Genomic DNA, 27,333 nt, shown 5'->3' with positions numbered 1-27,333 from the left:
CCTAAAACGTCATCTACGTCTAGCGCCACCAAACCTAAAATTGCTTGCATACAAGTCACTCGTACGCTCTAAGCTGGAATATGTCTCTGCCATCTGGAGCCCTAACCAAAAATATCTAACAAACTGTCTAGAATCAGTACAAAACTGTGCCACAAGATTCATTCATTCATGCTATTCATATAATATCAGTATATCATCGTTAAAAGCAGAATCCGGCTTAACAACCCTGGCTTGTCGGCGTCGTATTGCTACTACGTACTTATTTCATAGGTTCTTTTACAGCTCACTTCATCATCCACCCTACATCAGTCCTCCTGCACGCATTTCACTCCGCATTGGTCATCCCCTTCAAGTCGCCCGTCCACGTGCGCACACTACCACTTTTGCCTCATCATTCTCCCCACGTTCAGCCTAGGACTGGAACGGCCTTCCACACGACATCGCCGCAATCAACTGCCCATCCACGTTCTTGAACTGTATAATTAACATATTTACCAGCGAGCAAATTTGTACCTAAACATCTTTTCCTTGCGTATTTAATTGCTTTTATTAGCTACCCACCCCTTATGTAATACCCCCAATCCTGGGGGCGTTTAAGGTAATAAAGTGAAGTGAAGTTTAGAAACCATAGTTTCGCAACGTCCGTAAGATAGAATGCGATGTTTCTCAACTTGGTAACATCGTCCCACTGGTTATGGGCACTCATTCGCTCATAAGAGGAGATCCAATCCAACGTCTTTGTCATCTCTGCCGGAGAAGATAGGGGGATCTCGCTGACGCAAGGCCCCGGCACAAACCAAGGTGGCCGGCGCCGTTGGAGGAGTTGGAGGAGTGCATGCGTCGTCGGGCATGATTGGGGGTAGAGTGCGACCCCGAAGTCTCAGGGTGGTCGAAACCGAGCACGCCCACCACTTGCTAAGAGATTTATTAACAACGGGCGCAGGCAGGCTACCTTTCTTCGTTACAACATATATATATGTGTGTGTGTGTGTGTGTGTGTGTGTGTGTAACCTAGCTGGTAATAAACGTATTAAGACCATCTTTTCCTCTACTGTGTCTCGAAAACGCGGCTGATACGATGCCTTTAGGCAGACACCCATGCGTTAACTATATATATATATATATATATATATATATATATATATATATATATATATATATATATATATATATATATATATATATATATATATATATATATATATATACGTGTGTGTGTGTGTGACGCGAACAGGAGCGGACGGAGACAAACATGGTCACCCGAACACTGGCTGCCCTTATTCTTCGTCTTTCTCCTTCACCACTAGTGCACCTTACGGTCCTTGCGCGCTTCGTCACACACTTCCCCCTCCCCCTGAGAGCGCCGTAGCTACAGGGGCCGATGATACCGTCGTACTTCTCACATGAACAAGGTCAGTCCGGTGAAGTCCAGCCGAGCTCAGGTGGCCGAGGCTGGCTGTTGCACTCCGGACGACATATGCCTGCCCCGCCAAAGGAAGGTTTGGACACACAGCAGCCGTGGGTACTCGGATGTAGCAGGCGTCGGCATACTCGTCGCGTCCTGTGGACACGCGGAGTCTCCCGCCCGAACGTTCGGTGGCCTGAGTAGTGGAGGCGAAATCTTAGTTTGTCCGGTAATTTTGACCACCAGGGCATCTTTAACGTGCACTGAACGCACGAGACAAGTAGCTCTTTTTTTTTTTTTTTCATCTCTCCCTCATCGAAACGCGGCCGCCGCGGCCGGGATACGCTCGCGCGACCTCGTGCTTAGCAGCGCAGCGCCAAAGCCGCTAAGCCCCTGCGGCGGGCGGTAACATAATCCGAGCACCAGATAGCCACTGTAATGTAATTTACACATCACATGCGGGTAGTTTCGCAGAATGAGGAGGAAGGAACTGCATGCATGCATAAGTTCAAAACGCAAAGTGTGTGGTCATGTGGAACTTCTCTATATTGTCACGTGGTCATGACGTCAAAGGACACAGTAGCAATACTGTGAAACACAAAACTTTTATTGGGCGAACCTGTGCCCATAAAAGAGGCTACACTTATAGCACAACGATAACGGCGAACACAGTCGGCGATCGTCGAAAACCTGATCAGCGGGTCAAGCGCGTCGGCTTTTATAGAGCAGTCGTCGAATGTTCCAGACTAATCGTTCGGACCCGCGTGCCTTCCACAAAGTTCTACACCATTCGCGTCAGGTTATGAAATCAGATAACATAAGGTTCGGCGACAACAGACAGCGGATAGAAGCATCGATAACTTTCCAGAAACTTCGGATACATGCAGGCGCGTCCCACGCTGTGCGATTACATTTGTTAGGCGGCGAAACGTGGTTGCCCGATAAAGATAAGTACACGTGTCAATACCCCCCTCTTAAAAAGCATCGTCCCGATGCTACAAATATAAGAGAGCGAAACACAAAAGGACACTTACTAAACATAAGTAACAAAAAAAAAAACGAAAAGAAACAAAGTCCAAAGGTCAGTTACGCGAAGCCCCGAAGTTCATTAGCGCTGGTAGTACGTCTTGAGTCGCACAACGTACTATTTCTGGTCGTGAGCGGCGCCGCTGTGATAGCGAAATGCCGTCTGGCACGACCTCATAGTCCAGTGCGTCAATACGTTGAATGACCTTGTAGGGTCCGAAATAGCGGCGCAATAGTTTCTCACTCAGTCCTCGTCGGCGTATCGGTGTCCAAACCCAAACACGGTCGCCGGGCTGGTACTCGACGAAGCGTCGTCGGAGGTTGTAGTGTCGGCTGTCGGTCCTCTGTTGGTTCTTGATCCGTAGACGGGCGAGCTGTCGGGCTTCTTCGGCGCACTGGAGATAGCTAGCGACGTCAACATTCTCTTCGTCAGTGACGTGGGGCAGCATGGCGTCGAGCGTCGTCGTCGGGTTCCTGCCGTAAACCAGCTTAAACCGCGTGATCTGTGTTGTTTCTTGCACCGCCGTGTTGTAAGCGAAGGTTACATACGGCAGGACCGCATCCCACGTCTTGTGCTCGACGTCGACGTACATTGCTAGCATGTCGGCGAGGGTCTTGTTCAGGCGCTCCGTGAGACCATTCGTCTACGGATGGTAGGCAGTTGTCCTCCTGTGACTTGTCTGGCTGTACTGCACAATGGCTTGGGTGAGCTCTGCTGTAAAAGCCGTTCCTCTGTCGGCGATGAGGACTTCTGGGGCACCATGTCGCAGCAGGATGTTCTCGACGAAAAATTTTGCCACTTCGGCTGCGCTGCCTTTTGGTAGAGCTTTAGTTTCAGTAAAGCGGGTGAGATAGTCCGTCGCCACGACGATCCACTTATTTCCGGATGTTGATGTCGGAAACGGTCCTAACAAGTCCATCCCGATCTTCTGAAAAGGTCGGTAAGGAGGCTTGATCGGCTGTAGTAATCCCGCTGGTCTTGTCGGTGGTGTCTTGCGTCGCTGACAGTCTCGGCATGTCTTGACGTAACGGGCGACATTGGCGGTTAGGTGCGGCCAGTAATACCTTTCTTGTATCCTCGATAGCGTCCGGGGGAAACTTAGGTGCCCAGCGGTCGGATCGTCATGTAGGGCGTGCAGTACTTCTGGACGCAGCGCCGACGGAGCGACAAGAAGGTAGTTGGCGCAGACTGGTGAGAAGTTCTTCACGAGTAGGTTGTTTTGAAGCGTGAACGAAAATAATCCACGCTTAAATGCCCTAGGGACAACGTCGGTGTGCCCTTTCAAATACTCGACTAAGGCTTTTAGCTCCGGGTCCCCTCGTTGTTGTTCGGCGAAGTCTTCCGCGCTTATTATTACAAGGAAGGCGTCGTCATCCTCGTCATCTTGCGGCGGCGGGTCAATGGGGGCGCGTGATAGGCAATCGGCATCTGAGTGTTTTCGTCCGGACTTGTATGTTACAGTGATGTCGTATTCTTGTAGTCTGAGGCTCCACCGTGCCAGCCGTCCTGAAGGGTCCTTTAAGTTAGCTAGCCAACACAACGCGTGGTGGTCGCTGACCACATTGAATGGCCTGCCATAGAGGTAAGGCCGAAATTTCGCTGTAGCCCAAACGATGGCGAGGCATTCCTTTTCGGTTGTAGAATAATTGCCTTCCGCTTTTGACAACGACCGGCTAGCGTAAGCTATCACGTGTTCATGTCCATCTTTTCTCTGGACTAGGACGGCACCGAGGCCTAGGCTACTGGCGTCAGTGTGTATTTCGGTATCGGCGTGCTCGTCGAAGTGCGCAAGTACGGGCGGCGACTGCATGCGTCGTTTGAGTTCTTGAAATGCGTCGGCCCGCGGCGTTTCCCACTTGAACTCGACGTCACGTTTAGTTAGCTTTGTCAACGGCTCAGCGATGCGTGAAAAGTCCTTGACAAATCGCCTGTAGTAGGCACACATGCCAAGAAATCTACGCACTGCCTTCTTGTCGATGGGCTGCGGGAACTTTGCAATGGCACCTGTCTTCTGCGGGTCGGGGCGGACTCCAGACTAGCTGATGACGTGGCCTAGGAACAGAAGCTCATCGTAAGCGAAGCGGCACTCTTCTGGCTTCAGAGTAAGCTCTGATGACTTCATGGCTTCTAGTACTGTTGCAAGCCGCCTAAAGTGATCGTCGAAATTTCCGGCGAAGACAACGACGTCATCCAAGTAAACGAGAAAGGTCTGCCACTTCAATCCTGCTAAAACCGTGTCCATCACGCGTTGGAACGTTGCAGGCGCCGAGCACAGTCCAAATGGCATAACCTTGAACTCGTAGAGGCCGTCTGGGGTGATGAAGGCGGTCTTTTCGCGATCTCTTTCGTCGACTTCTATTTGCCAATAGCCAGACTTAAGGTCCATCGACGAGAAGTATTTAGCGTTGCAGAGCCGATCCATGCGTCGTCTATCGGTGGGAGGGGGTATACCTTCGTGATCTTGTTCAGACGACGATAATCGACGCAGAAACGTAGGGTTCCATCCTTTTTCTTCACCAGGACAACAGGGGATGCTCACGGGCTTTTCGACGGCTGGATGATGTCGTCGCGCAGCATTTCGTCGACTTGCTCTCTTATAGCTTCACGTTCTCGCGGCGAAACTCGGTAAGGGCTCTGGCGGAGTGGTCGAGCGCACTCCTCGGTGATTATGCGATGCTTGGAGACTGGTGTTTGTCGAATCCTCGATGACGTCGAAAAGCAGCCTTTGTATCGTCGGAGCAGACTTCTCAGCTGCTGTTGCTTAATCACGGGGAGACTTGGATTAATGTCGTAGTCTGGTTCGGGAACCGTGGTCGTCGGGTAGATGCGGCGGAATCCGAGACGACAAACGCGTTACTGGTTTCCAGAATTTCCTCGATGTACGCGATCGTCGTGCCCTTGTTGATGTGCTTGAAGTCCCGGCTGAAGTTTGTCAGCAACACTTCAGTTTTCCCTCCATGCAGTCGAGCGATCCCTTTTGCGACGCAAATTTCACGTTCTAGCAGTTGACGTTGGTCGCCTTCGATGACGCCTTCTACGTCAGCGGGTGTTTCGCTGCCGACCGAAATAACAATGCTGGAGCGAGGAGGGATGCTCACTTGATCTTCGAGCACACTCAAGGCGTGGTGACTACGAGGGCTCTCCGGCGGCATCGCTTCATCTTCCGACAGCGTTATTGACTTCGACTTCAGGTCGATGATTGCGCCGTGTTGGTCCAGGAAGTCCATACCGAGAATGACGTCTCGTGAACACTGTTGGAGGATAACGAAGGTGGCAGGGTAAGTCCGGTCATGAATGTTATTCTCGCCCTGCAGATTCCAGTCGGCGTGATGAGGTGTCCTCCAGCGGTCCGAATTTGAGGGCCTTCCCATGCAGTTTTAACTTTCTTCAACTGCGCTGCGATGGGTCCACTCATGACGGAATAATCGGCTCCTGTGTCCACTAAAGCGGCGACTGCGTGGCCGTCGAGAAGCACGTCGAGGTGGGTGGTTCTTTGTATGGCATTGCAATTAGGTCTTGGCGTCGGATCACGGCTGCGTCGCGTTGAACTGAAGCTGGAACGTCGCGTCGTCAAGTGGTCTTTCGTCGGTATAGTCTTGGCTTCCTGACCTTGTCGGGACGGCGGCGTGTCGTTATTATGTCGTCGAGATCGTCTCTTCGTCGTCTTCGTCGGCGGCGGAGGATCTTCGTCAGTTGGACGAACAGCAACCGCACCTCCATCGGTTGCTGCTTTTAGTTTTCCGGATATGGGCTCGCTGACCGACCCCGGGCTGGCCCAGTGTATATATGGTCGGCGCTGCGGCGACAGGTAGCGGCCTGGTGACGGCGAACGGGACGGTCGTCGAGGGCTACACTGAGTAGCGGCGAGGTAGTCGGCGATGTCACGAGGGCGTTCACCTTCCCGAGGGCGCGGTGCATCGACGGCGAACCCTCGCAATCCCAGGTCACGGTATGGGCATCGGCGGTACACATGGCCGGCTTCGCCGCAGTGGTAGCAGAGAGGGCGGTGGTCGGGGGCTCGCCAAATGTCCGTCTTCCTCGCGTAGCTGCGCTGGGCGACGGGTAGGTGTGCTGGCGGCGGCGTCGGTGGACGACGGAATTGCGGCGTTACAGGGCTCTGGCGTTGTCGCGGAGGGGGACCTTGACAGCGGGCGACGGCGGCGTAGGTCATCGCTTCCGGCTGAGGTTGCGGTGATCGTGGTTGCACCTCAGGGACTCCAAGCGATCGCTGAACCTCTTCTTTGACGATTTCAGCGATTGGATCCACTTGGGACTGCGTCCTTGGGTAGAACTTCTGCAGCTCCTCCCGTACGACCGCTCTGATAGTCTCGCGTAGATCGCCGGTAGCCAGTGATTGAACCCCGGCGTAGTTTGTACAGTTCGTGCGGCGATCGAATTGCCGGTTTCGGATCTCGAGTATCTTCTCAATATTCGTCGCCTCACGAAGAAACTCTTCGACGGTCTTCGGTGGGCTTCTTACCATTCCGGCGAAAAGTCCCTCCTTTACAACAGGCATTAGTAGGCGGACTTTCTTCTCCTCGGCCATATCCGGGTCGGCGTGGCAGAACAAACGGCTCATTTCTTCCGTAAAGGTGGTAACGTTCTCGTTTGGTAGCTGCACTCGGGCGTCCAGCATAGCTTCGGCCCTTTCCTTGCGCACGACGCTTGTAAAGGTGCGCAGGAAGCCGCTACGGAACAGGTGCCACGTTGTCAAGGTCGACTCCCTGTTCTCAAACCACGTTCTGGCGGCGTCTTCTAAGGCGAAGTAGACATGCCACAGCTTGTCGTCGGAGTCCCAATTGTTGAATGTCGCGATTCGTCCGTAGGTCTCCAGCCATGATTCCGGGTCTTCACTGCAGTCGCTGCTCCATGGAAGGTTGGTGGGTCCCGAGGTTGTTGTAGGATAACGGGGGACGCTGGGGCAGCCATTGGGGTTGTCTTGACCACGATCTTCTTTGTCGTCTTAGGTAGAAGTCCGTGCTCTGGGGGCAGTCCTTGCAGTCTGCGGCTAGCACGCTGGTCTTGGGCGATTTTGGTTGTGTCCTCAGGCTTCGGGCTTGGATCGCGGCTTTTTGGGGGCGTTCGGTACATGAACGCACAAGCACCTCCACCAGATGTCACGTGGTCGTGACGTCAAAGAACACAGTAGCAATACTGTGAAACACAAAACTAACTTTTATTGGGCGAACCTGTGCCCATAAAAGAGGCTACACTTATAGCACAACGATAGCAGCGAACACAGTCGGCGATCGTCGAAAATCTGATCAGCGGGTCAAGCGCGTCGGCTTTTATAGAGCAGTCGTCGAATGTTCCAGACTAATCGTTTGGACCCGCGTGCCTTCCACAAAGTTCTACACCATTCGCGTCAGGTGATGAAATCAGATAACATAAGGTTCGGCGACAACAGACAGCGGATAGAAGCATCGATAACTTTCCAGAAACGTCGGATACATGCAGGCGCGTCCCACGCTGTGCTACATTTGTTAGGCGGCGAAACGTGGTTGTCCGATAAAGATAAGTACACGTGTCAATATCACACTTTGGTGTGCCTGGAAATATATGCACAGTGGATATCACAATTCCGTCTTTCGTTTGTACGGCACAGATATTCATCCCCACAGACGCTAGCGTTGTCCTCTTGCGAGTTAAGAGGACAAATGTAGATACATTTTGTGAACCATGAATCTTACGGGGGCTATGAGCCATTGCATTTTTTTTTTTGCTTGCTTACGGGTGTATGAGCTATTCCTTCCGGGTTATGAGCCATCGATGAAGACAGTTTTTATTTATTAAATTATGGGGTTTTGCGTACCGAAACCACTTTCTGTATATGAGGCACGCCGTAGTGGGGGGAGCCGGAAATTTGGACCACCTGGGGTTCTTTAACGTGCACCTAAATTAAATTACACGGGTGTATTCGCATTTCGCCCCCATCGAAATGCGGCCACCGTGGTCGGGATCCAATCCCGCGACCTCGTGCTCAGCAGCCCAACACCATAGCCACTAAGCAACCACGGCGGGTAAGGCAGTTTTCGACATGTTGTTCTCTATGTTGTATGCGTGATTAAAAAGGATGTAAGCACTGTTTGCTGCAATTTGCTGAGTGCTTGTAGCCTCTGCCTTACGGGGCTATGTGCCATTGCATTTTTTGCTAGCTTACGGGGGTATGAGACCTTGACGATGATAGTTTTTGTTGAAAGCCCTATACAGCTTTGCTGTATTAAAGAAGGCGAGGATAGCTGTGACAGCTATGATAAAATCTATGCGCAACCTCTCGTTCGTAATCGAGCCCGGTGGCGGGCAGTGTGCGCACGTGCGATAAAACGAGCGGGGAAATCAGATCGTCCCGCAAGCGGGGACACCTGCTGTTTGTGATGAAGAGGAGAAAGCTAATTGAGAAGAGGCTTCGTCAGCTTTCAGCACTGCGGCGCGATTAAGAAAATATACTACTATAAATAAGTTCGAGCAATCATCATTAGCAACATATGATTTCCCGTATCTCAGTTTTCCTTTGAACAACAAATGGTGCTCCTCTAGAAAAATTGTAGTAACAATTACAAGACTACAGTGCTGAGTCCCCCCCGCCCCCACCCCTGAACATTTACCTCCACAGGTCTGGTCTGTCTATATCGCCTTTGTGCACTTTATGCAACAACCTATGAACACTTCTTTTTGACACGCCGCCGTTTCATTATTCAACGGAAAAGATTTTTAGAAGAACCCTTCCAGAAGCTTGGCTTGAGTTCGGCTCTTCCTGTAACTCTTTTCTTTGGGGCTACCGTACTGGGTTACAGCCAGGGAAACGTTTGTGAAGCCCTCTGCATCTTTCTGCGTGAGACAAAACAAACTGCGTGTTAGAATTCTTCTAAATACTTACAATGTTCACAACATTCACAAAATATTAATTGATTATTCATACCTGTAACAGCAGACATTTTAAATTCCATTTGCCAGATACTTATTTAATTTCACCCTAATTTATTAAAAGAAATGCTTACAGCTCCTTCACCGTCCGGTTCATGGCCGATACCCCAGAGTGGGTTGCGCCATTTCAGTAGGGAGCAAGAACAACGAAGAAGCGTGGCCTCTGACTCGCTGCTCCGCGCCGGGAGGGTATCGTAGAGAAAAGTATGGAATGACCTCGCCAATGCTGCCGATCCGATGCTGTACGCGTGCACGGTCAGTTCACAAATGCACAGGCGACACACCCGACCTCAGACACATAGTTGTTTTTCAGGTCAGTTCTCATCAGCGAATGCTATGCTACCAACATAACCACCTCCCTCCGCCCCCCAGGGGCGTAGCCAGGGGGGAGGGGGGGAGGGGTTATGGGGCTTCAGCCCCTCTCCCGAAATTTTTTCGTGCTGTTATGCTCCGCCGACCAAAACAACCCCCGGCGCCGGAAATCATTCTGGATTTTGTCTAGAATGGGGGGATATATTTCACGCTCGAAAAGGCATTTCAGCGCGAACATTGTCAACTCGGGCCGGATTTAGCGGCAGCGTCCAAGCACCGGGAGTCGTACGACGCAAGGAGCCAAACCATCCGAGCACAAAGATTCAAGTGCGTTTTGATGGCGAGAGGGCTCGTCGCGGCATCTCGCGGAGGCCGCGTAATCTACGGAGCGCATGGATTTCAATTACGAAATTTTATGCGTATAAGGTTCTCAAACTTTTGATGACAAAGGTGCAGTGGCATTTCCAAAGTCGTGCTTTAGATTTTCAATTCCGGAACTTTGCGGGTTTAATGTTATAAACATTTGACGCCAAAGGGGCATTGACTTTTCTATAGTCGTACATCGGACCATACAACGAAACGCCAAATCAACACGCGATCAGACAAGTTGACAAAGCACGCAGCGACGTCCGATATGACGAAGCGTTGTGGTGGTTCATTTGTGCCTTCATGTCACAGAAAATAATCTTAACATATTTTTTACCTGCACCATAGCATCCATGTCAAGACACTAAAGCCAGCAAAGGTAACCACGTTCTTATTTATTTTTCTACTTTGACTTTTATTCGCGAGGACACATTAAGCCTCTTCAATTTTCTTGTTCTCGCTATCCGCGGGCAGCCAGAGCCAGCCATAGTGCATGCGTGTTTCTCGTGTTGCCCCGACTACCGCCCGGCGTACTTCGGTGCGGGTTCGTTTTTGTCTGGCCGAGTGGATTTTAGCCTGGCATAGTTTTGGATGCTTTCTAGCTAGCAGATGAGAAAAAGAAACAATGGTCGCTCGCTTCCATCATTGTTGGGACTCAACGAATTGCAACTCGTTCGCTTGAGCGCGACCTCTCCGGAAAGTCTTGTCTCACCGGTGTAGGAAACCGAGCACTATGCGTATGCTTTTCTGTGGACCAAGCGTCTCACGTTTTTTTCGATATTACTTCGGTAGCCACATTATAGGTGCCCAAAGTAGGCGTTCGATTGTGGCCAATATGCTTTCCTTTGTGTCTTTTTTTTCATCTCGGTGCCCCCCCCCCCCACACACACACACACACAAAACTTACTGCGGCGCAGCGAATTGCCGCACGGTGAAAGTTTGATTTTCGTACTACTTTTGCGCAAAGTAATGGCCCACCGGACGCTTCAGTTGCGGGATACTCATATTATTGCGATAGCAATTATATGTACACTCCAGGCACATTCTTGCCATCGCCGTCGCGCCTCATGTTCCGTATATATAAAGCCCTATTCGATAGCATCGTGACCGCGCGCCGCATGCTGTATGTGCGAGTGAAAGCGTAGAGCGGTGGTGGCGGCATAGGTGAGCCGACGATGGTGGCTCAGTCTTGAGTGCGCAAGGGAGAAAAGCGGAGATGAAGCGCGCCGCCTTCCGTCGCGCGCGATACATCAGGGGAGTAGAGGGAAAGGGGCGGGCCTTAGGATTCTGTGATCTGTGAAGCTGCTATTGCGCAACATGTTTATTTACCTTGTTTGACGCATTATATACATTGACTTTTCTTAGATACGTATATTTATTGGAGACTTACAAGTATATTTAAATAGCTTGTTGCGAGGTTTTGTGTATACGTGCAGTGAACTTTGTTTATAGTGACACTTTTTTGCTCTTTATCAAGCTGTATCTTCGCGTTTGTATATTCCATTGTATCTTATAATTTCTAATGCACGAGGGCGAGTCAAATGAAAGTGAGCCGACCCACTCCGCGCCATAATGTTTCGGTTCATTATCTGCGAGCGCACAGGCACCTCTCATTTACAAAAATGACATGCAGGTGTGAGGATAAATGTTCTTTAATGCTCTCATACACTTGGCTGAACATGGTTGCGTGACATATATTGGACGCTGCAAATGTTGAACAGCATGGTGTCGTGAGGTTTTTAACAGCTGAAGGTGTTTCCCAAAAAGAAATTAGTCGCCGTATGGCTGCCGTGTACGTTAAACATTGCATTTCGATGGCCACTGTGAAGCGTTTGAGCAAACTGTTCAAAGAAGGATGTGAAAGTTTCAAAGACGATCTAAGAGCGGGCCAAAACCACCGTGCAAACACCCCCAACATAATTGCAAAGGTTAATGAGCTGATTAGACAAGAACGGGGGATAAGTATAGATGAACTGGCGGAGCGTGTCAACATCAGTCACGGTTCGGTTCACACCATAATTAAGGAATATATCGGTTATCGGCTCTTGTGTGCGCAACGGATGCCCAATATTTTGAACCACCGCCAGGAAACGGAGAGGTTCGGCGCTGCCTTGACTAATCTGATCCGGTGTCACAATGAGGGTGACGACTTCTTGTCTGCAATTGTGACCGGGGACGAATCATGCATGTTGCCACTACTACGAGCCTGAAACGCGACGGCAGGGCTTGTAGTGGAAACATTCATATTCACCACCCCCAAAGAAAGCAAAGGCCGTCATTTTTGCCGGGAAGGTGTTGTTGACTTTTTTTTTTTCGATTGACAGCTAGGGGCCATTACTGATCGAATTCGCTAAACCTGAAGTTACTATCAATCGTTTCCGATATTGCGAAACGCCGGGTCGGCTGCGTGTCGCAATCAAGAACAAACGACGTGGAAAATTTACGAATAAGGTGATCTTGCTCCACGACAATGCCCGTCCCCACGTCACTGATGTGGTTAACATAAAACTGGCAAAGTTCAAGTGTGAAACACTGCGACATCCGCCAAACAGCCCAAATATGTCGCCTTGCGACTTCCACATTTTGGGGTAACTGAAGAAACAGCTCAAGAGAACCAGATTCGTGCCGGACGATGACGTGAAAGAGTCAGTTACGGTCTTTTTGAAGCAACAACCCAAGGAGTTTTATGGGACTGGAATCAAGCGACTCGTTAGTCAGTGGGACGAATGTCTAAATGCTCATGGAGACTTCTTTTAAATAAGGTAGCTCGTTTGTCATCTATTTGCATTTGCTCACTTTCATTTGACTCGTCCTCATATATATTGCAGAACTTCTGCTTCTTATATGTGCTCTCTATTTAGACTATAACCTCGGTGCAATTACTCACAATACACGACCGGTGACACCTGCTCCTGCGCAATACATTGTAACAGAGGACAGCGTCGTTGAGATTTTTCTCTGGTGGTTGCATATGTACAAAAATGTAAACAACGTTCTTGAACGACAAAGTTTCGATAAAATATTTGTCCTCAACTTGTTAATTTCGTAGCCTTTATTTTTCATATCAGCGGCATGCACTGCTTCGCTGGTTTGGAACTGATATAGTTCTAACGTTCGTGTGATATTTTCTTTACTTATTAAATAGACAAAAACATGGAAGCATTGATACCAGTTATTTCGGGCGCAATTTTTCGGACATTCGAGTATATTCTTTTATGAGAAAACATATCTTACTTGTCTTGACAGTGCGTAGCGTTTAAGAATTCGTTTGCAGCATTTTTGGCAATGGTAATGCAGTTATTAGTCATGTATTTGATCCCTTGACAAATTTTATGAGGAGGAGGCCGAGCAGGAACGTGAGCGCCCCCCCCCCCCCCGCCCCAACCGAACGAAATTTCTGGCTAAGCCACTGCCCCCCCCCCCATTTGTTTTCTGTGTGTGTTTGAATGCCCCGCCGGTTATGATCCTGCAGGTATCATGTTCACGTAAAATGAGAAGATAGCTTTCTCTTTTCGTTTCTTGTAAAAACTGTTATTGTTATTTGCGACAATCGCGTAATTGGGAAGGAGTTTTATGCATTGTTTTACTCTCTGACGACACAATATAGGTCAAAATCTTGTCAATTTTCACGAGAGCTGATGGAAAATATGTACCGTACATATTTTCAATATGTACATATGTATGTATAGACACATTATTGGGAGTCGAGAGAAGTCACTGTAGCTTTTAATCCAAAGATTCTATAGCTATACAAACAGGTGGGTACATCTAGATTGTTGAATAGTGAAAAGCTACGCTTACTATACAAAACTGCGAGCGCCGAAATTAGTTGTAGCTCTACAATGGCAAAAGGCGGCACATGCTCATAACGTGCTAGTTTAAGCGGCGTGACGCACAGGCGAACGAGGTGGCGCTATCGAGCTTTGGCATTATCGGCCCTTTCACCGCAGGGAGCTGCTGTCTATGCCGGCTTACATCGCGTCCGGCCAAGCACTGGCCACCAAGGTGATCACCAACTACCCGAACAACAGGTCGCCCCTGCCGAGCATCCAGGGCGTTGTGCTCCTCTTCCATGCCGACACCGGAGCCCTCAAGTGCGTAAGTTGTCCGCGTATACCTGGCATAGCCAAATGGCTGTCATGATCGAGCATGTTCAGCAAACCATGACCGGTTGCACTACGCCACCGCTGTGGCAAAGCGTGAATGAATGAATCTGTTTTTTTTTTTAAATATTGGATACAATTTCAAGAAAGGTGCAGGAGCAAGAGGCGCGTAGCGCCTGACAGGTGCCCCTGTACCCGCAAAATACACGTGTATTGCGCATAATTTAGTGTCAGTTCATTAGCAGTGAGCGAAGCACACATAACGTAACATATTTTCACACATTGTACACGAGTTTACACAGAAACTTGCAATAGAATTTGGCAAATTATTGAGTTACAGTTGGTTCGCAAAAGAGACGGTGAAATAATAAATGCTTCCATTTTCTAACTTTTTCTCTCCCTGTCCACAAACAGTAAAGTACAGGTTGTACATGTAAATTGCAATAGTACACTCAAGTGCAGCATATGACCTTGAACGTGTATATATCCGCGTAAAAAAAGAAAAAAAAAAGAAAGTGAAAGAGAGATTTTAATATATTTATGTTGCAATAATCACTCTCTCCAACACTATGTTAGTAACAATTCATTCACGTGGTTTTTTAATACATTTCTAGTCATATTGAAATCAATATTATCTTCCAGCTTATTTAGTATTGCTAGTACTTGGTAGCTAGTTGTTTGTTTACCATAATTGGTCCTTGTTCTTAGTGTCCGTTTTCTCTTTAGTCACATATCGTAAGCAACTTCATTAGTGTTTGGAACACCTCCCTGCTTTTCCGCTCTTTTATTTCTCTCTATCTCTCTGCTAAGCCCGAGGGCGCAGGATCGCATCCCGGCCGCGGCGGCTGCATTTCCACGGGGCGAAATGCAAGAAAGCGCCCGTGTATCGTGCATTAGGTGCACGTCGAAGAACTCTAGGTGGACAAACTTAATCCGGAATGCCCCACTATAGGGCGCGCCTGATAATCCGATCGTGAGAGGTGATTGGAGGATTGGTGGAAGAAAAGTAGGGAAACGACAGAAAACGGAGACGTACAAAAGCACAGTTCGCAATAGGGCATAAGAAAATTTGTTTGTGCGAGTTCATAGGTTTTTTTTTTTATTATTGTTTAACCTAGGCAGGAAATCCGTCCGTCCGTCCGTCCGTCCGTCCGTCCGTCCGTCCGTCCGTCCGTCCGTCCGTCCGTCCGTGATTTCGGCACGTAAAACCCCGAAATTTGATTAAATATTTAGTAAACTCGCACCTAACAATCGTTCCCAAGTATCCACTCAAACAAATGCATTGTGCACGTTGTGACCAGCCGCATTGCGTTCGACCACGTTGCCGATCAAGTTGTGGTTGTATACTTCTGTGATGTTTTCGTGTTTTTTTTTTTTTTTTCCCAGGTGATGGACGCAATAGAAATCACCGCCTACCGCACAGCTGCGGCGTCAGCCGTAGCCACTAAGGTACGTGAGCCTGCTCGGTTTCTATCGCTCCGTTTACAAGTAAGGGTTCTGCGATTTGTGCGGTTCGCATACTTGCACACATCGGCGAAGCTATATATCTGCGCTTTGCTTCCTCTTTGTCATAAGGCAGGGATAATATTGTGACAGCCTAAGAATGCAGTGTCAATTGTACACGGGTGTCCAACTAAAATTGAATTTGTGTATATACTCCAGGCAACAACGTTTACACCTTTCCGCGACGTCATCGCGGTGGCGAAATTGTCTTTCGACAGAAGCTCTGGGCTGTCCAGCGAACCCACGATGCGGCCAGGGAGTGACAACTCCCGGTCCCAACGTGGGAGTAGACCGCTCTATGTGGCCTTGCGCCCGTAGCTCGCAGGGCCTTTCAGTAAAGTTATTCCATCTATCCATCCATATCGGCCCCTCTCGGGAACCGCTTCAGGGCGCGGAGGCATAGAGGGCAGTTGCGGTTGCGTGGGCGGAGCACGTGCTGAATTCTTACGCTGTCACCGAGCGTAACTTTGTTGCACGGCCTCTCGATCAAAACAGGGCGCGCTTTGTTCGAGCGTCCGTGCTCGCTGGCGTCGATATGTCGATACAGTGAACGCCACGAAATCGGAACGCTGAGAATCTTACGGAAGCTCGACAGGTGAAGGTTGCGCAGTAAAGTCATAATATATACATATTTGGATTTAAGCGTAAAATTGCATGTGCTCCTTTTTTGTTGTTGTTGTTTTCTTCACAGAATGCACTTTCTGCGTTCGTGTTACCTGTAGCTGCCTTCGAGGAGAGGATTACCTGTAACTTTCGTTATGAACACTAGACCTGCCTAAGATGCGCGGAATGTGAATTAGTCGCCTCGTCGCCGCGCAGTACCTCGCCACCGAGGGCCCGAAGATCCTCGCAGTCTTGGGCTCAGGAACGCAAGCGAGGAGCCACGTCCGCATCATGACCACCATGTTTCGTTTTGAACAGGTACGTGCGGACACCGGGAAACACAAAATGCACGGTGAGGTTAAGTGTTAGTGGCGGGAGGAAGTGGTGTGCATTTCCTTGGCCTGCTTAATTGGTTGCTCGGCTCGCCGGGTGCTTCGTCCGGGCTAGCAAACCGGACGTGCGTTTGGTTAACCTCCTTGCCTCTCTCTCTCTCTCTCTCTCTCTCTCTCTCTCTCTCTCTCTCTCTCTCTCTCTCTATCGGCTCTGGGAAAGGTCCACTAAAATAGGGAGTTTAGGCTCAGTTCATATACGAAACCGTCGTATAAGCGTTTATTTTAAACTGACAAACAGGTAACTAGTCTTGGCCAGACACTGTCAGAAGCTGTGACGTCACGTGTGGCTCGCGCGGGAACGTCACGGTGTTGTCCCACCTCTCCATCTTAAGCGAAAAACCACCGCGCGTGGTTCGACTTGCGATTCAATGGACAAACATAACGCACCGCTCTTGCTTATAACTTTGATAGACCCTTGAACGACCATACCGAAGCCACCTGGCAACGCGCCTCGTGCGCGCGGTGTGTGACATCTCATCAAAGTCATACAAGCCGCTGTCTTTCTTGTTACAGCGTTGCGTGCTGCCCTTTGGCCGAGCGGCGAAGCCCTTGTAGAATGTTCTGGCAGCTTCGAAGCTATAGAGCGATGCTGTCAAGAGATATTTTTTTCCTTTGTAGCCTTCCAGTGTATAGGGTACAATATGGGCCGCTCCACGCAGTTCGGATTCGATGAGCTCACGCGCTCAAGTTAAAAGCCGGAAAGAAAAGAGAAAAAGAGCGTTTACGCTGCGTGGGCTTAGACAATAGAACTGGCCATAATAAAGGAACTGCACCTATATAGTGCGGTCCAATGCCAAAGGTCCATTTCCATGAGGCTAGAGCACGTGCGATGTTATTCACTCTGGTAAGTGTGGAAGCGCTCGCGTTTGCAGCAGATGACTTGTTGATGGCGCTTGCATCTCTCTTCGCACCTGCGCAGTGCATGGACAGACCTTCAGCCGGCACTTGATTGACTGATTGATTCTTTATTGGTTTGTCACAATATAAATGTGATGGGAGGCGAATGGAAAAGCCATTCAAGGATGGCTTGAGGGAGTCCTTCGCCCCCATACTGGCAAAGACAACAGCAGAGGCACACACGTCTTGTTCACATGGTCGTACACTTTTACAGAACCATCATATTAAGCACAACATTGTCATAAACTTTGACAAAACCATAAAATTAAACACATTAGTTACTGTCCTACGTAGGGCATCATGCGTTAACATCATGCGTTAACATGATGTTAACGCATGGTGCCCTACTTGCAGCTGCACTGCCAGTGATATAAGAGCTGCAGATTGAGGTGGGGAGGGGGGTCCTTTCAACAGTGGATCGCACTGCATGCAAGCACAAAATATGATATTTTCAGATGTTCCACAAATTAGCCCAACTACTCGTACCCACAAATGTCCGGTAAGTTTCGAAATGAACTGTACTTATCGTATCCTTACCGGGTCTCCAGCAGCCGGGGCTGTTTGAAGTTCCTCAACGTCAAACAGCTTGAACTGGCTGCGTGAGCACAAAAACATACAGGAGCAAATATTCGCAACGGGATCAGGCATGTATTTCCTGCAGCAGAAAATCCTGAGACGACTCATCACATTGTAGTAGAATGCCAAGAACTCAGCCAGGACCCTAGGGAACGGGCACCTTCCAGAAGCAATGGCGTTCAAAGCTGGTGAGACCGTTAACTGGCCAGTGGTCGACATCAGCGAGATAGTCTTAAGAGTATTGCTGAAAGCAGGGAAGAGATGATGCCGGGGTCGTTACAGGAATAGATAACATTAAAATGCAGAGATGTTTTAATTAAGAGAACGAGTATGAAGCAGAGATAGGCAATATGCGCGCCTCTAGAAATCGCCATCATCGAATTATGGAGACTGCAGCACGTGGTCTCCCTTCCGACACTATGGAAGCATGGCGCATTTATTACTTTTTTGGGTGGGGGGGGGGGGGGAGCTGCATGCATGATGCATAAATTGATGATAAAGGGAGCATGGTTGTGCATTAGTTGGGTGCACTCGTTGACACTGTCAAACGCTTAGCGTTCCTTGCATGGTTGCACAAGGTCAGGGAGGCACGTTGGGCACAGATATTTGAAAAGCTCACGCTGGCATTCTCGGTCAGCAGTAACGGAAACAAAAGGGAAGTGGGTATACGCTGGTCAGGAGGTGTAGATACTGGCAAAAAGCTTTTGGAAGGCTTAGTCATTCCCATGGTATTCCAACAGCGCGTGATAGGAGACAAGAAAGTAGACGACACGAGCGATACATACCAGCTTATTCGCAACAAAATAAGCGCCACAGAAGCTGTCGTTCAGAAAGCAAAGTTCAAAGCACTATGGAACGGGAAGTGAGGCGTATACAGGTCATTTACACTGAGGCACAAGAAAGGAACTAACGACAAGAAGTGTCGCTTCTATCAGGACATTTTTCTCAGTTTTCCTAGAACGGCCTAGCAGTGTTCTTTTTTTTCTGTAATTGGAATAGGTTGCCAACCGACACACGTATGAGAATGTCTGAAAGAGTGCAGGCCTAGCACAGAAATTGTAGCAGTTGCTTACAGACCTTATCAACCTTAAGCCATATGTGCATAGCTTCCAGTCTGATCAGCCCGAAGGGCAGAGTAGCAGCAGGTGTCCGTTGTATATATGCTGGAGCAGATGACTATGTACAGCAGTTAGCTGAGCGTGCGAGAGAGCTCAAGGGTGGGGAAAGGGCGAGGTTGGTCATCGCACCGAATTCTCAACCCTCTCATGCCTAACGGCGACAGGTGCGCATCTGGAACCACCGCGAGTCGTCGGCCGCGTCCCTCGTGCAAGAGCTCGCCGCCCACGGCATTTCGGCGCGCTACGAGGCGTCTGCAGAGGATGCCGTGCGCGACGCCGACGTCGTCGTCACCGCCACCTCGTCTCCCAAGCCGGTCCTGCAGGCCGGCTGGCTCAAGAAGGGCGCCCACGTCAACGGTGCGTGCGCACTAGCGCATATACGTGCACGCACTCGAGCTGCACGAAAACAGAAATACGCGACGCGCATTACGTGCAGGGTGAGCAGGTGAATTCGTGCACGAACTTTGGTGCCGTTAACTCCTTTAGGGCAATTCTGCAGCGGCCATAGACCTTGCCCGCGTAATTCAATTGTGTGCGAATGCCCCGGTTATGTCAGAAATGCAGTACATCTTTGTTGGACGAGTTGGTTAAACACTGTTACGAAAGGTATCTTAATTAGCGCGACAAATAATAAGAAAGAAGAATCAATACGACGATGACAAGCTCCTATACGTCTGTCACTGTTGCGTCTCGTGTGTGTTGTTTTCGAACTCAGATTGTATGGGCAATACTACAAATTCCTCAATCCGTAGGCGTGAAGTTGATAGATGGGATCTGCGCGGGGTTCACACAAAGCAATAAATTGCCTGCGTGACATCGAGCGTTATTCTGCTTTCTCTGGGTAAGGCAGTTTGTTTCAAACATTGCGCGAGAGGCACAATGGCTGCTATTCCGGAGCCCCTCACTACGGCGTGTCTCATAATCAGATCGTGGTTTTGACACGTAAAACCTCATAATTTGATTTTTTTTAAAGCACAAAGACAAATATTAAGTCTAGCTGGCGAAGTATTGGCTATACGATCCTTGAAAAGCTCCCCGCATTTGTATTGGGCCATTAGATGGCTTGCACGCTGAAAAAGTCGCGCAACCGAAGACAGCACGTCGTGGAAGGCAGCCGACCTTCCACGGTCTACGGTCATCACTTGCAGATCGACGCATCACAAGAATCCCGCGACGCTCCAGCGATCCCGCAGGTGATGCTTTACGAGGCTTTCTTGCCTTCTGTGAAGACCGAACTGAGGCTAAACTTTACACTTTTGGAGTTCGCTCCCGATGCGTCCGGTGGCGGAAGGCCGGCGCACTTCGATCCGTGACGTCATGCTACCTTGCCCGACTGCCATAGAAGCTAATGGGGACGCTTCCGAGTTAGCCTGAATCCTGCAGCCTGTCGACAAAATTCTCAGACCAATCGTCCAGCCCTTCAACAACCTGGTACAGTCTGACAAAGAAGGAGTGTTGTTCGTGCTTCCAAAAGTTCTCTTTCAAGAAAAAGCAGTCCTTGCCATTGAGAATTTTTGGCCTGCGGATGTGTCGCCCAGTAGGTCCAAGGCTGAAGCAATAAAACTCTTCAAGAAACTGAAGCTTGAGGCCTTATAGAAAGCCGTAAAACAAAGTAAGGAAGATGTGCTAAGTGTGTTCTTGCGGCTAAGATTCGCAAGCCAGAGGACCTGTTTCGGGCTATCGTCACAGAAGTAGGCTTATGGCCGATAACGGTTCGTCGGTTCCTGCAGCGCACGTCGAAAACTGGGTACCTAGGATCCTTTCGGCGTCCAGAGCTGCTTGGAAGTGGTGGACTGGTTAAAGTCAAGCGAGATATGTGCCAATGCTGCGATGTCTGTAGATATTCAGGACTTGCTCTATTCTATCCCACACGAGGACCTGTTTACAGCTGTACGTGTTCTCATTGAAGAGAGAGGGGAAGTAGTTCTTATAAATTCATGCGCTTTGTCACTTGAGTCATTTATGGAACTTCTTACGTTCTAGCTGTCAGCTACTGTAGTGTCTTTTAACAAGGATGTCTTCATTCAGAGAAAGGGCATTTGCATCGGATCTAGGGTTGCTGCTGTACTGTGTCTTATGTTTTTATCCGAGCTTGACAGTAATGTAATTCACAGGCTGCAGGACAAGCATATTGTGCGAATTTCTAAGTATGTGGATAATTTTTTAGTGCTTTTAAGGTTAAATTCCGATGACAGCCTAGAATCAAAGGCGAGAAGGATTTTAACGTGTTTTGAACAGTCTTTTCGGAATCTTAGGTTCACCTTTGAACTCTGCAAAGAAAACTCGATTAGATTTCTTTATTTGGAAACTAGAAATGGCGTCACGCTAGAGTTTTCGCGGCGCCGGGCAAACTGGCTAGGTTGCGCAAAAGCATCACAGGAGAGAAGAAAGATGCGTGTAGTGGTTGTGGAAAGAAGCACACCACTTTTTTTCACAAGAAGTGTGCATCTTCGGTCGCGTATCACATACCTATCTCATGCGGACTCACCTACGGTGGCCAGACAGGCCGTTGCATCAATGATCGCATGCGTCAGCATCGTTATTTGCTTCCTACAGGGTCATGAGGGAGCTTGCCCTTGCATTGCAAAAAAACACGAATGCTGATCAGATTTTGATAATGTATCGATTGTGGGGGAGAGCATAGTAAAGTGGAAAGAGAAATAAGCGAAACGCTCCACATCAAAAAGCTAGATGCACCTCAGTCCATCTCACCGATAAACTATTTAATTTCTTTTTTTTTATTTATCGCGTTAGTTCAAGTGTTGTTGTCGGGAGGGGGTGTGGCCAGGTTTTAGGGCGCGTGTCGCCCGCTCGGCTCCGTCGAGGCGCGCGCGTGATGTGGCGTCGCAGCCAATGGGAATTCAGGTACCGTAATTCTCTGCTACAGACGGCGGCTTTTTCGCCCAATGGGCCATTTGATGCTTTCCCATCAATGAAGTCAGGGATAGTCGTTCGAAGAAGTGCTGACGTGTCAGTGTCTGAACTCTCATGCAGCGGTGGGCGCTCCGCGCCCCGACTGGCAGGAGCTGAGCGAGGAGTTGATGCGCCAGGCAGTCGTCTACGTGGACAGCACCGAAGGCGCACGCGCAGAATCCGGTGACGTCATCATTTCTGGGGTAAGCAGCATGCGGCCGTGGCCGCTTTGGACAAACGTTTTGCCTCTATACAGATAAGGACGGAGTTCAGTGAAAGCTAAAGGTGTCAACCCTGCTACATGAAATGCCTGCTACTTCCTATGGAAATGCTGTAGTATATAGTATATCCGTCTTGCAGTGGTCTTTACAGGGAATAAGCTTTTGCAATTTCCCAAACGACGTCGCCGGTTCGAATCCCGGCCACGGCGGCCGCTTTTCGATGGATGCGCAATACAAAAACGCCCATGAACATAGATTTAGCTGCACGATTTTTTTTACACCGTGGCTGCACGTTAAAGAATCCCAGGTGGTCAAAGTGAATCCGGAGTCCCCCACAACCGTATCCCAACCAGACCGTGGTTCTGGCGCCTAAAAACACATAATCTAATTAATTTAACTTAATTTCCTTTACATCGCCTGTTGCAGATAACATAATTCCAGTCATTCAGCTGGATTATTCAGAGAGACGGACATTGCCTGCACGCGAAATCGAAACGCATATGCAATTAATCAAGGAGTTTCTATAAATAATTTCCTAATTAATCTCTTTACGGCACACATTGTAATTTACGAATTGTAGCCGGTAACTTGCAAAGCGCACCTGTAAAACATTTCTAGGATGACACCAGTTTGGAGATATGTGCCATCAAACTCGCCCTAAAAATTCACTGTTGTTCCGCTTACTTCTTTATCACAACGCTATGTTATGCATTGTAGAATGAAAGTAACTGGAACGACTGTGTATTTTGTGCCACACTCTGGGAAATAATACCTCGAAACTAGTGCCATACTGGAGATTCAAGTGAATACGTTTTGCAAGCCCACCGGCTAAAATTCATAAATTACGATATGCGCCGTTATGTAATTAGTTCAGAAGATAATTAGTGATTCTTTGTTAATTTGGTGAATAGGTGTTTCGACTTCCCGTGCTGGTAATCTCTGCCTCTACGAATAATCCAGCTCAAGGACAAGGATTATGCTATTTGCCACAGGCGATTTTAAAAAATTCTGTAAAATTTAAATATGATCACCCCGTATATCTACGAAACGTTTTATACGTGGCTGGGAAAATTTAGCATATATCACATACAATGTATAACTCACCTATCGATTTTAGTAGTTCGCTTGGCGCAAATATTTACTGTCAAAAGAAGATAACTTTACGAGGCCGCATACCGGCATTTCCAGTAACCAATCAGTCGTCTGTGCCTTTCAGTGCATTGTCGTGACGTGATCTGTGCATTTTTAAGCAAATTTATAGTATACATGCAGGCCCAACCGTAGCTGTCTTTTGAACATTGCTTCGTTTTGTTACTTTTGAACACACCCTGCGAAGTAGCGCAGCACAAACGGTTAAGGAATTGCTTTCATTGGTGCTTGCAAATGGGAGCCCGTTATGCGCGGCTGGTTCAGGTGCACGTGCAGTGCCACGGAGGGACCACGTTCGAAGAGGAAGAAAAATATTTAACGCGGCAACTTTCGTGAGGATTATACCCGTGCCAGAAGAGCCGGAATACGTGATGCCTATAGGAATGCCCGACCTCACCACAGCACAGCACTCTGGGATTTTTACAAACAAGGAACCGGAACACAACAAGACATATTCCCTTAGGAGTTTACTTACTTTTCAGCAAAGAAATTCAATGTAGTTTTGAAGCAGTAGTTAATGAGCGCAGACGTTTCTCATTAGTGTTCCTTTACAATACGTAATCAATCCGGTTGTGTATACGCGCTCCAATTCCTATCTGTGCAAACGTTTTAATTTAACAATGTGCGTGATCGTTTATCACACCATTCAGCAAATGATCACGTGCTATTTGATCTTGCTGTAGAGTGCGGGAGTTAATAATAATAATATTTGGGGTTTTACGTGCCAAAACCACTTTCTGATTATGAGGCACGCCGTAGTGGAGGACTCCGGAAATTTCGACCACCTGGGGTTCTTTAACGTGCACCTAAATCTAAGCACACGGGTGTTTTCGCATTTCGCCCCCATCGAAATGCGGCCGCCGTGGCCGGGATTCGATCCTGCGACCTCGTGCTCAGCAGCCCAACACCATAGCCACTGAGCAACCACGGCGGGTAGTGCGGGAGTTGGCCGACGTTAATGTGTACTATGAGAACGGAAGGTTTATTTACATTATGTACAGGATTACGTCCGAAGCAAAGTAACAGTAAAATGTCATCGATGGCCGGCAGAAAATCGTACGCCGCGGCCCATGGCAAGAACGACGTCTCGGTCTCTTTACGATGGTTCTCCCTCTTATAACGCCTTCCGGCCGTCGGTGTCACGTTATTTTCAGCCAATCGTCGAGCCCATGCAGGTGTCATTTTCATCCAGTCGGCGAGCCCGTGCAGGTATCGTCATTTTCATCCAATCGTATACGGACTGTGCAAGTGGCGTCATGTTAGGCCAATGAGAACACTCCATGGGCTCTATTCTGACTGCCTCCGTCCGGCGTTGTCTCCTCGCCTGGTAGACGCTCACCAGGAGGGGGATGGGGGGAGACTGGTTGACCTTGAACGACCTTCCAGTGCTGCAAAGCAGCTTTTCTCGGGACTAGGGTCAACTACCTATAGAACCGTTTCGGCCTGCAGTTGCACTTTCGGGAAGCGTCACACAGGGGGGAGACAAAAGCTCCACGCGCAGCACATGAGGGCGGGAGAGCCAACTTGCCTGACTGTTCCGGTAGCGTGGTCGACGCGCACGTGCACACTGGAATGCGACGCCGAGTGATTGGGCTCGGAGAACTTGGCCGATGCTAGTTAATGGTCCGTATCTAACAGTGCCTTCGTTTGTTTTCTTTGATTACCTGTGTTCGAGAGGACGTTGCCGCTCGTGGACAGCGCCGGCTGGCACCCTTGTCATGGTTGGGGTCGGGCATGAAATAGATGGTAGCTGGCCCATGCCGTCGTCCAACTTATCCACGCTGAGGACGTTGTTGAAGGGAGAGACTTGTTCTCATGGAGAACGAGTTACAGTTCATCAGTCTAACATGACTGGAAGAGGAATGCACACTGAGGAACCTCCAACGGCTCCTTAAATACACTGTCCTCCCTAGATCCCTAGGTGAGGGAAAACGGCCGTTCAACCTGCTACCGATTCGGAGCGTTCAGTCATCGTAGCCAACCCGCCTTTGAGGGGTAGGGTTTACGCACACTTCCGCACAGGTTTCACTGACCACGCCGAGGTGAGTGGGTTCTCGCAGACACGGTCCTTGACTTCGCAGACAATGGCCGCCGCGTCCGTCCATGACCTCCCGTGAGACGGCCGCAAGGCATCTCCCAGGATTTCCAGCGCTTCTAACAAGCCGTGACGGTGACGGCGAATCCACTAACAATACTGGGCCGCCGACCGCGTTTAGTCAAAGCGACGCCGAGGAGGTGTTGATACGGCACACCGTCGTCCCTACAAAACGAGTCGCTGCAGCCGGTGGGAAAGATTCCAAGGTCGCTTCTAGGAAGCTCGCCACCTTCTCAGCTGCGGCTGGCGGGAAAATTTTGTAGGCCGGTACCCTTGCCGGCCGTTCGTAACACTCTTCTCTTAATAGAACGATATTCGCCAAACGATAAAACAATTTCAAGCAGTGCAGAAAGAAGAATATAGTGAGAAGAGTTCTAGAGTTCACATGCACGCACAGCATACAAAGGTACAACTGTTCCTGAACCGTTAATGAGTTTTTCATTCCTCCAAATTTTATTCAGGCTGATATCTTCGCCGAGATTGGAGAGGTCGTGCTGGGTGCAAAAGAGAACCGGCGCTCCGACACGACAGTCTTCAAGTCGCTGGGTAAGTTGTTTCTTAATTCAGGCCGCACTGTTGCTTACATCTCGGACAATAGACGTGTGCGCGAAAACCGTGCATTCCATTTACCTGTCTTTTTCCTCCGTAGGCATGGCGATGGAAGATGTTCTGGCAGCCGACCTTGTCTACCGTCACTTATCGAATGATAAGAGCTGAATGAAAAATAAAAAGAGAAAGGGAGGAAGAAAATAAAGGTGGCTGTCCATGTAACGTGCAGAATGGTCTGATCACCTTAATAAGGCGCACCCCTTGCAGACAAAATAAAGGAACGTAATGCTGCGATATCTGAAACATATATTGGAATATCCGTGGGTGTATATATAAAGTCAAAGCGATCTATTCTGTCTAGCTGCGGTGTGTATACGCTGTTGACGTCGCCAGAACCTATGCATCGTAGAAGTTCATTGAATTTTTAACAAATTCCACTATACTAATAGGAGCTTACTTCTCGCGCCAAAGCAACTTACGTTCACGGAACTTCTTGCAGAGCTCACTAAGTTTCTACCTCAGACGCCTGCATTGCCTGGATTGCTCCTTCCTCCGTCCGGGCTATCCAGACCCGAGACAACAGTACTTTGACGACTGCGACTTCGCGCTCTCCGCGGAGCATGTTCTTCGCCGTTGCCCTCGCTACAACACACACAGGCGGTCGCTCGCTACCTCGTTGGCCCGTCTCGACGACCGGCCGCTTTCGGGTCAAGTCGGTCAAGGCGCGAACATGCCAGTGAAGATCTTGGAAATCCTGCCTGCTAAAGACAGCCGACGTGTGCGATTGTATTTGATAGCGTCGATGAACGTTCCAGCTCGCGTGCGCGCACATTCGTTGTTTGTATTCATTCTTTCCGCCCCCTCTTCCCCTTCTCCTCCAGCGTATATGGCAGCCAACCAAGCGCGATCTCGGTGTAACATCCCTGCCTCTCCTTCAAAGTGCTCCCCCCAGTGCTGCTGCAAGTACCACGTGTAACCCGCCTGAGCCTCGGCAAGAGCACGTATTTTTTATTCTGTAATGACGTTATCTATTCAGTAATAAAATCTTATTCTGACATAAGAGGAAGCTTTAGATTGGGTGCTCCTATCCAAGTGCACGTAAAAGGAGAATTCGTTTTTCTCGGCAACTACTGCACAAAATTTGACGCAGTTTGTTGCATTTAGAAGAAAACTTAGACCC

General features: G+C 49.1%; 1 protein-coding gene across 4 annotated transcripts in view; it reads left to right on the top strand.

The window, feature by feature from the left end:
- Positions 1-26,472, top strand: part of LOC142578698 (ketimine reductase mu-crystallin) — a 76,568-nt gene extending 50,096 nt beyond the window's left edge. Inside the window, exons 6-12 of one of the 4 annotated variants that reach the window (XM_075688188.1) lie at positions 13,985-14,128; positions 15,524-15,586; positions 16,460-16,561; positions 19,391-19,583; positions 22,221-22,342; positions 26,066-26,150; positions 26,254-26,472. In XM_075688188.1, the coding sequence (XP_075544303.1) occupies positions 13,985-14,128; positions 15,524-15,586; positions 16,460-16,561; positions 19,391-19,583; positions 22,221-22,342; positions 26,066-26,150; positions 26,254-26,321 (777 nt within the window). In that variant the 3' untranslated portion in view covers positions 26,322-26,472. Of the gene's footprint in view, positions 1-13,984; positions 14,133-15,523; positions 15,587-16,459; positions 16,562-19,390; positions 19,584-22,220; positions 22,343-26,065; positions 26,151-26,253 lie in introns of all 4 variants that reach the window. The other 3 variants (XM_075688189.1, XM_075688190.1, XM_075688192.1) reach the window with 3 other exon arrangements.
- The last annotated feature ends 861 nt before the right edge of the window (positions 26,473-27,333 follow it).

The sequence above is a fragment of the Dermacentor variabilis genome, chromosome 4 (genome assembly GCF_050947875.1).
Source record: "Dermacentor variabilis isolate Ectoservices chromosome 4, ASM5094787v1, whole genome shotgun sequence".
Taxonomy (NCBI): Eukaryota; Metazoa; Arthropoda; class Arachnida; order Ixodida; family Ixodidae; genus Dermacentor; species Dermacentor variabilis.
This window is presented reverse-complemented; position numbering and strand designations above follow the sequence as displayed.